This window comes from Oncorhynchus clarkii, chromosome 20, assembly GCF_045791955.1.
Source record: "Oncorhynchus clarkii lewisi isolate Uvic-CL-2024 chromosome 20, UVic_Ocla_1.0, whole genome shotgun sequence".
NCBI lineage: Eukaryota > Metazoa > Chordata > Actinopteri > Salmoniformes > Salmonidae > Oncorhynchus > Oncorhynchus clarkii.
Genome location: NC_092166.1, coordinates 38,567,395 through 38,577,660, shown reverse-complemented (window position 1 = coordinate 38,577,660; position 10,266 = coordinate 38,567,395). Strand labels below are relative to the sequence as shown.

General features: G+C 45.7%; 1 protein-coding gene across 1 annotated transcript; it reads right to left on the bottom strand.

Annotated features, from left to right (window-relative positions):
• Positions 1 to 267: 267 nt before the first annotated feature.
• On the bottom strand, positions 268 to 9,432 carry LOC139377079 (mitochondrial coenzyme A transporter SLC25A42-like). Its single transcript, XM_071120121.1, has 8 exons — positions 9,395 to 9,432; positions 1,894 to 1,988; positions 1,776 to 1,801; positions 1,536 to 1,673; positions 1,398 to 1,432; positions 995 to 1,113; positions 756 to 932; positions 268 to 284 (listed from the first exon to the last, which is right to left on the bottom strand). The coding sequence occupies exons 1-8, from the start codon at positions 9,430 to 9,432 to the stop codon at positions 268 to 270; spliced, it is 645 nt and encodes a 214-aa protein (XP_070976222.1).
• Between the last annotated feature and the right edge of the window lie 834 nt (positions 9,433 to 10,266).

Here is a 10,266-nt window from a genome sequence, read left to right as displayed (position 1 = left end):
TTGCATCCTTCTTGCTAAGCAGGGAACTAAGTGATATGTGCCTTCAACGGTTTCTCCCCTTATCAGTACTTTCACATGCAATTGTTTTCCCTGCACTCAGCACATTCCAAGCTTAGTTGTCTTACTACAGACAACCATTAACTTCTCACTTCTTTATATACTATGTGTCTGATCTGTCATGTCTTTAATATCTCAATGTTCAAAGTTACCCCGAATCCAACCTTTCACTCAGTAGCTTTCGCTTCCCCACCCACCATTTAAAAAGACTCAGCGGAGCTCCATTTCTGCCGTCAACCATGCAGAGACGGGCAGCATGAAGGTCTTGTGCTTTACAATGGTATTCACATTACAGTTGACCTGGAAGTATTACGTTTTTGGGGTGCTAAAAAAAAGGTCAAATGTACGGAAGAGTGTACAAAAGTTTGTTAGCTACCGTTATATTGTTTTTTCTCGTCTCGATTGGTCAAAGGTAATGCAACAGCAGGGGAGTGCCAGTGCTTTTCAAATGGCAATGCGTTCTCCACACTATAGTCCTCAAGAACGTACTCAAGAAAACACCCTCGGAGAACAAACTCGGAGCATGAGAATGTGGAGCGAAGTAGTATGTATATTGAGAAACACAGAGACAGAGATACAGGGAAGGGTGATAGAGGGACAGGATTCATGTCAGAATGATAGTAGGCTACCTTACATTTAAATATACAGTAGCCAGGCACTAGAAAAGACAAGCTAAATCAGCTGAGAAAGTACAGTACCTGCATGCATTTTCTTGAGTGTCTCGTAGGTGAAGAAGCTGAGTCCAGCGTTGGGCACCACTCCGAGTGTGGTGGGGGTAAAACCACGGTACAGTGTGGTGGGGGTAAAACCCCGGTACAGCGTCTTCAAACCCTCCTCACGAGAGATCCGCACAAACACATGCATGATGTGTGAGTTATTCCCAGCACCACAAACAGACTGTGTGTGTGTGCTCTCAGGGGGTAGGGCTAGATATCTTACATCTCCTTGGGCGTGATGGCCACCCTGGCTCGTACCATATCCAGTGGGTAGGTGAGCATGGCAGCTGTGGTACCGGCCATGGAGCCCACAAGTAACCTTGGCACAGGCGGCAGGGCTCTGGAACACAGTAGACATATTACATGCTAAGGGGGGGACTTCCAGTGTGTTCCACAGGGCCTCGGAGGACCCCTAATCTTAATCATCAAACATGTATTTCATACAGCCCTTCTTACATCAGCAGTTGTCATGAAGTGTTTTACAGATACCCAGCCCAAAACCCCAAAGAGCAGACAATGCAGATGTAGAAGCACAGTGGATGGGAAAAACTCTCTACAAGGCAGGAACCTAGGAAAAAACCTAGGCTCTGGACTAGATGAGTTACGATATGGATGGATACTCGCTTGCCTTGGAAGCCGCTGTATCCTCCCACTAGTCTCTTGTACTGGTCATGGGCACAGAACTGGATAGTAGCGTAGGGGATGACCCGTACCACGGTGGCAGAGTTGCTCCTCCACAGGCTGAGGAAGCCATCCTCCCACTAGTCTCTTGTACTGGTCATGGGCACCGAACTGGATAGCAGCATAGGCGATGACCCGTACCATGGTGGCAGAGTTGCTCCTCCACAGGCTGAGGAAGCCATCCTCCAGGTAGGTCTGGTAGATCAACCTGTACGCCTCCTGGAGGTAGTGCATATATCAGGGGGTTAATAGTCATCATCATCACAAACGGGAATCATCAATCAAAGGTATTTTATACAATACAAGGGTCAAACAACTCACCTTGGCAGAGAATCTTGCTGAGGACACTATAATGAAGGAAATAAATAGACAAAAATGTATGACAAAAATAAATAATTGAAGGCTGACTATTCAGCATGTGAGAAGTATGACTGCCTACAGTGGAAGATGATCTTGGTTCTATCCAACGGGGCCACAGCGGATTTGGCCAAAGCTCCAACTAAGGTCCCGGAGAGGAGTGGACCTTGTCTGGGGCTTCAGGCCCTGCACAGACAGATGGACGGACAGAGAGCAGGAGGGGACAAACATGACCGAAATTGTCAATAAATTGATAACTACAAATAAAAAAAACATGTACATCATACATTAGCAGTCAATGTATGTATAAGTAGTGAAACTCATTCGACTGAGGTGGTGGAAATGCACGATTTACCGAGATCAAAAACGTTTCCCTGTCTGGGAGTTCCTTTATTCATTCAAAACAAAATGTCGTTAATGAATTAGGTTAACATGACATATAAAAAAAAAACACGCATTGTAACTCTACAAGTCCAAACACCTTCAGGCTGTTACATTGATTTATGCCAAGCCTGCATGCCACCCTCCCTTTTATAATGTAGTTATCCATCTAACTTCATATCCCTACATGCATGACTGCAGGTCACGCCTGCCCTGGTTCCACAGACTCTCTCTAGCTGAACCAAGTCTCGTTTGAGTCGCAGTAGATCAATAAGCTTGGCTTGCAGAAGAATAATATAAAATGGCCGTCATCGGCCCACTCAGCTCAAGCAGAACAAATTAGAAACAGCTAATCATACAGGTCTATTGTTAGAGGAGCAAACAGTTTGAGGAAAAAACGATTTGTTCACCACACAGGCTTTGACACACAGGACTGATGGGAATACTGTTATAACATCTAATGATGTGCCAGCCAGCAGAGAGATAGAGAGAGAAAAAACTAAAGAAGAGCTGGGGGAGGCTGTGTGTCCAGTTGACTAGACTGGCTCAGTTCATCCCACTCCTCCTCTCCTCATTCACTCCATTCCTGAGATGTCTCGCACAGCAGCCAATATAAAAGACAAAAAAAAAAACACTCACATTGCTATGGAAGAAAAGTTTAAAAACATGTCAAAGGATAAGCCTTTGTCAGTGTGGGTATGTGTGTGCGCAGGGTTGGCTGGGTGACTTTCTAAATGTTAAACCAAAACCACTAGTTATTGCTGATACATCTGGGTTCCACAGAAGAAATGAGGAAGGGGAGCAGCAGTGACAATAGTTTCTGCTAAAGAAACCATCAGAGCACTGAGTTTAATGGTGTTATAAGTGACACCACTAAAAGACAGACTACTAGTCTGTGTGGGCTACGGAGTGAAGCTATACAAGAGAGACAATTGACTGAAAGTCGTCTGACCTCAAATCAGAGAGAGAAATCACATGCTTCCGCCGTGGCAAAGCGGGACACAAAGAGCTCAGAAAAAACGTAAAAGACTGGAAACAAGGAAGAGACATTCCAACGAAAGAGAGACATGTTCATGCTGTTGAGCAAGAGAAAGTGTGAGGGTTCATTTCTTTACTCTCAAATGAGGAGAGACCAACTTATCAAACAGGTCAGAGTTATACCTAAACTAAATCTTTATTCACTTATTCACTTAAGGGAGCAGGTGAATACAACACACACATATAAAGTGAATCGATTGAGTCTCTACGATAATGATGGCTGGTCGACGAATCACCCTCCGATGATTCGCCGAGAGCCTCGAGACAAAAGTACTCCCGCCTACTATGTACCTTCCTGGGGTTACTGAATTGCTACTGATGCTTCATTCCAAGATTAACAACAAAGCTGAAGCCGCTGCATCCGTTGCTTCATCAGGACAAAACATGGAAATGGACAGAACAATACGAGGAAGCATTCGTGAAAACCAAGGAAACACTCATGAGATCTGAAGCAGACCCACTTCAAGCCATCATCGCCCATCCAACTAGCTTGTGATGCTAATCCCTATGGTGTGGGAGCGGTGGTGTCCTATAAGATAATTACTTTACCCATGGAGGAAGTTTTGGTTGTGGCTCTGTGCACACATAACACATTATCGAAGATAGACAAAGGACAGAGACAAATACAAGAAAGTTGTGAGCGATCAATGGTTCATCTGTACACTATTCACAAAATAACACTATCAACTAGAATGTTAGCTGCAAGCTATATCATGCCTTCTGGTGAAGAGAAGCTGATCGCATCGAGGACATTGAACAAAGAAGAAAGGAAAACACACACAGATGCAACAAGAAGCCCTAGCCATTGTTTTTGGAGTGCACAAGTTTCACGAGTATCTGAATGAAAATAAATCCACCCTGCTTACAGATCATCCGCTGACGAGCATCTTCGGACCGCACACTCAGATTCCTTCACTTGCTGACAGCAGAAAGCTGGAGGAGGGCTTTGTTGTTGTCAGTACACCCCTACGACACCAAGCACCGCAAGTCAAATCAAGTCAAATCAAATCAAATCAAATTTTATTTGTCACATACACATGGTTAGCAGATGTTAATGCGAGTGTAGCGAAATGCTTGTGCTTCTAGTTCCGACAATGCAGTAATAACAAGTAATCTAACTAACAATTCCAAAACTACTGTCTTGTACACAGTGTAAGGGGATAAAGAATATGTACATAAGGATATATGAATGAGTGATGGTACAGAGCAGCATAGGCAAGATACAGTAGATGGTATCGAGTACAGTATGTACAAATGAGATGAGTATGTAAACAAAGTGGCATAGTTTAAAGTGGCTAGTGAAACATGTATTACATAAGGATACAGTCGATGATATAGAGTACAGTATATACGTATGCATATGAGATGAATAATGTAGGGTAAGTAACATTATATAAGGTAGCATTGTTTAAAGTGGCTAGTGATATATTTACATCATTTCCCATCAATTCCCATTATTAAAGTGGCTGGAGTTGAGTCAGTGTCAGTGTGTTGGCAGCAGCCACTCAGTGTTAGTGGTGGCTGTTTAACAGTCTGATGGCCTTGAGATAGAAGCTGTTTTTCAGTCTCTCGGTCCCAGCTTTGATGCACCTGTACTGACCTCGCCTTCTGGATGATAGCGGGGTGAACAGGCAGTGGCTCGGGTGGTTGATGTCCTTGATGATCTTTATGGCCTTCCTGTGACATCGGGTGGTGTAGGTGTCCTGGAGGGCAGGTAGTTTGCCCCCGGTGATGCGTTGTGCAGACCTCACTACCCTCTGGAGAGCCTTACGGTTGAGGGCGGTGCAGTTGCCATACCAGGCGGTGATACAGCCCGCCAGGATGCTCTCGATTGTGCATCTGTAGAAGTTTGTGAGTGCTTTTGGTGACAAGCCGAATTTCTTCAGCCTCCTGAGGTTGAAGAGGCGCTGCTGCGCCTTCTTCACGATGCTGTCTGTGTGAGTGGACCAATTCAGTTTGTCTGTGATGTGTATGCCGAGGAACTTAAAACTTGCTACCCTCTCCACTACTGTTCCATCGATGTGGATAGGGGGGTGTTCCCTCTGCTGTTTCCTGAAGTCCACAATCATCTCCTTAGTTTTGTTGACGTTGAGTGTGAGGTTGTTTTCCTGACACCACACTCCGAGGGCCCTCACCTCCTCCCTGTAGGCCGTCTCATCGTTGTTGGTAATCAAGCCTACCACTGTTGTGTCGTCCGCAAACTTGATGATTGAGTTGGAGGCGTGCGTGGCCACGCAGTCGTGGGTGAACAGGGAGTACAGGAGAGGGCTCAGAACGCACCCTTGTGGGGCCCCAGTGTTGAGGATCAGCGGGGAGGAGATGTTGTTGCCTACCCTCACCACCTGGGGGCGGCCCGTCAGGAAGTCCAGTACCCAGTTGCACAGGGCGGGGTCGAGACCCAGGGTCTCGAGCTTGATGACGAGCTTGGAGAGTACTATGGTGTTGAATACCGAGCTGTAGTCGATGAACAGCATTCTCACATAGGTATTCCTCTTGTCCAGATGGGTTAGGGCAGTGTGCAGTGTGGTTGAGATTGCATCGTCTGTGGACCTATTTGGGCGGTAAGCAAATTGGAGTGGGTCTAGGGTGTCAGGTAGGGTGGAGGTGATATGGTCCTTGACTAGTCTCTCAAAGCACTTCATGATGACGGATGTGAGTGCTACGGGGCGGTAGTCGTTTAGCTCAGTTACCTTAGCTTTCTTGGGAACAGGAACAATGGTGGCCCTCTTGAAGCATGTGGGAACAGCAGACTGGTATAGAGATTGATTGAATATGTCCGTAAACACACCGGCCAGCTGGTCTGCGCATGCTCTGAGGGCGCTGCTGGGGATGCCGTCTGGGCCTGCAGCCTTGCGAGGGTTAACACGTTTAAATGTCTTACTCACCTCGGCTGCAGTGAAGGAGAGACCGCATGTTTTCGTTGCAGGCCGTGTCAGTGGCACTGTATTGTCCTCAAAGCGGGCAAAAAAGTTATTTAGTCTGCCTGGGAGCAAGACATCCTGGTCCGTGACTGGGCTGGATTTCTTCCTGTAGTCCGTGATTGACTGTAGACCCTGCCACATGCCTCTTGTGTCTGAGCCGTTGAATTGAGATTCTACTTTGTCTCTGTACTGGCGCTTAGCTTGTTTGATAGCCTTGCGGAGGGAATAGCTGCACTGTTTGTATTCAGTCATGTTACCAGACACCTTGCCCTGATTAAAAGCAGTGGTTCGCGCTTTCAGTTTCACACGAATGCTGCCATCAATCCACGGTTTCTGGTTAGGGAATGTTTTAATCGTTGCTATGGGAACGACATCTTCAACGCACGTTCTAATGAACTCGCACACCGAATCAGCGTATTCGTCAATGTTGTTATCTGACGCAATACGAAACATCTCCCAGTCCACGTGATGGAAGCAGTCTTGGAGTGTGGAGTCAGCTTGGTCGGACCAGCGTTGGACAGACCTCAGCGTGGGAGCCTCTTGTTTTAGTTTCTGTCTGTAGGCAGGGATCAACAAAATGGAGTCGTGGTCAGCTTTTCCGAAAGGGGGGCGGGGCAGGGCCTTATATGCGTCGCGAAAGTTAGAGTAACAATGATCCAAGGTCTTTCCACCCCAGGTTGCGCAATCGATATGCTGATAAAATTTAGGGAGTCTTGTTTTCAGATTAGCCTTGTTAAAATCCCCAGCTACAATGAATGCAGCCTCCGGATAAATCGTTTCCAGTTTGCAGAGAGTTAAATAAAGTTTGTTCAGAGCCATCGATGTGTCTGCTTGGGGGGGGGTATATACGGCTGTGATTATAATCGAAGAGAATTCTCTTGGTAGATAATGCGGTCTACATTTGATTGTGAGGAATTCTAAATCAGGTGAACAGAAGGATTTGAGTTTCTGTATGTTTCTTTCATCACACCATGTCACGTTGGCCATGAGGCATACGCCTCCGCCCCTCTTCTTACCAGAAAGATGTTTGTTTCTGTCAGCGCGATGCGTGGAGAAACCCGTTGGCTGCACCGCTTCGGATAGAGTCTCTCCAGTGAGAAGTCAGAACTGCACTGCAACACAGATGGACTTTCCAGGTTACCACCGCCTGTGGTCAAGCCAAGGTCACTCCAAGTGGACAATCGACTCGTTAGCGACAACGGACCGCAACTAGAGAAATGGCCACGTCCCTACAGGTGAATGGTGTACAGAACGTCAGGTCCAGACCGTATCATCCATCTACCAACGGGCTGGCGGAGAGGTTCGTACAGACCATGAAACAGGTCTTAAAAGCGCCTCAAGTTCAAAGGACACTGCACCAATGCTTGAACAGCTTCCTGCTATCCTACATTAACACGCTGCATGCAGCCACCAAGTCTTCGCCTGTGTCACTACTCATGAAGAGAGAGCTACGTACAAGCGTCAACCTATTCAAGCCTCGCAAAGAAGGCAGTACATCATCAACAGAAGAGTCACGCCAAACGTTGTGAACTGCGAGCCAAACACAGGATCTTTTGATCCTGGAGGAACAGTCTCAGCTAGGAACTACCTCAACGGACCAAGCTGGGTTCCTGCTACAGTCATTGCTCAGACTGGTCCTGTGTCCTACATTGTTTAGACAACAGAGGACATCACATATGGAAAAGGCAAACAGATCAGATACTGTTGAATAAACCCACAACGACAGAACCACCAGTTGTGAGTGGTCCAGAACTGTCACTGGATGACATTCTGACCAAGCAGTTGTCATGTCTTTACTATCATTAAACTGAAGACTTGTGGTTTTTATCAAAGATTCTCTGTAATTAGTATTACGTGATTGGACTGATTAATCATGTAACCGTAATTAACTAGGAAGTCGGGGCACCAAGGAAAAATATTCAGATTACAAGGTTATAATTTCCTAATATAACCTTTCAGACATTTTCATATCTGATCCATTGTCTTCTGATTAATGAATTATTTACTTTACCTCACGTTAGTCTCATTCCAAATGTCGTAAATTGTTGGTTATCTGCACGAACCCAGTCTTCACTATGAGTCATCCATACATCAATTGTCTTAAATTATTTATTTATTACTAACTAAGTAATTCACAGAAATGCATAAACAAACAAGGTAAATGTGGTTACAAGAAATGATAGGAGAATGTGCCCTTGTGGGCTAAACCGGCATGCCAGCTTGTTAGACAAAAGGGGAAGTGGGGGTCGACTTAGAAGTCACTACAGAGTGATAATTATAACAATTGAAATGCTAATCCTTTGCACATGAACGCACACTCATTCAGGAACAATTTCTCTCTCTCTCTCTCTCTCTGGGATAGTTCAGAGTGACATTCATTTGTTATAGAATAGATGTTTCGGCGGTTGTCGTTCTTCACGTTCAATGATACCGAATTCCTAGCTGCAGACTAGTAATTAATATCAAAGACTTGTTCTTATTCTGTCGGTATCGATAGTCTAAGAGTTTAACCACGTAGTATGGTTAAAAGATTCAGCAATGTTCTACAACCTTTGTCCTCCCCTAATGGAGAAAAATATGGTCTGGTGATAATTTCTCAAAGTTGGGTTTTATTCGGAATGGCAGAAAAGGGCTGTCCCAGGACGCCTGACCCTAACTGGGCTCAGGGGCGGTCCTCTGATTTAGTTAACTCCAATCCCCTTTTTGAGGTTTCCTTCATTAAAAGAGTCCAAAATCATATTACACAATTTTACAAACAGTATCATACTCATTCATCTTATACAACAATTAGATGTAAACCTCATATCTGAGGCTATTATATAAACAGCGTTATGGTAATGTAGTCACACCGTCCCCCATGAGCTTCCCCAAGTTGTGACAAACAGTTCATAGCTGGATTCTTCACCGATCTTTTATACTTTCCCCCGGAACATGACATTTTTTGTACCTCAAGTTCTGTGAGGTGGAAGGAATTGCTTTGTTCTCTATGAAAATGTACTCTGCCTCTTATACTATGTGGCCATGTGGCAGGGTCTTCTCAGGAATTTACGACCTCTCTGACCACAGCAACCTAGTTGAAGGAGGCAAGGGGGAGGCAGGGAGAGGGGGATGGGGCTTGCTATACCCAAAGAGGCCAACGTTATGACACAGTCATCACCTAGGGGCTCACGGTCACATTCTAAGGACAGTGACTCAGCTGCACCCACACAAATGTGTGACCAGACTATGATACAGGCTACTCACATGCCTATGCCTGTGTCAACCTCACAGTTGACAGACATTGTTATCGCCGTTACCCTACGAGAGATAGGTGGGCACACCTAAATGTTTATAAAAAGTTGCACATTTACTAAAAATACAAAACTTAGATATCACATTTACATAAGTGTTCAGGGCCTTTACTCAGTACTTTGTTGGAGCACCTTTGGCAGTGATTACAGCCCAGAGTCTTCTTGGGTATGACACTACAAGCTTGGCACACCTGTATTTGGGGAGTTTCTCCCATTCTTCTCTGCAGATCCTCTCAAGCTCTATCAGGTTGGATGGGGAGCGTCTCTGTACAGCTGTTTTTAGGTCTCCACAGAGATGTTTGATCAAGTCCGGGCTCTGACTGGGCTACTCAAGGACATTGAGAGACTTGTCCCGAAGCCACTCCTGCGTTGTCTTGGCTGTGTGCTTAGGGTCATTGTCCTGTTGGAAGGTAAACCTTCACCTCAGTCTGAGATCCTGAGCAGGTTTTCATCAATGATCTCTGTACTTTGCTCCGTTCATCTTTCCCTCAATCCTGACTAGTCTCCCAGTCCCTGCCGCTGAAAACATACCCACAGCATGGTGCTGCCCCCACCATGCTTCACCGTAGGGATGGTGCCAGGTTTCCTCCAGACGTGACGCTTGGCATTCAGGCTAAATAGTTCAAGCTTGGTTCATCAGACCAGAGAATCAAGTTTCATGGTCAGAGTCCTTTAGGTGCATTTTGGCAAACTTCAAGTAGGCTGTCATGTTCCTTTTATGGGGGAGTGGCTTCCCTCTGGCCACTAACATAAAGGCCTGATTGGTGGAGTGCTGCAGAGATGGTTGTCTTTATGGGAGGTTCTGCCATCTCCACAGAGGAACTC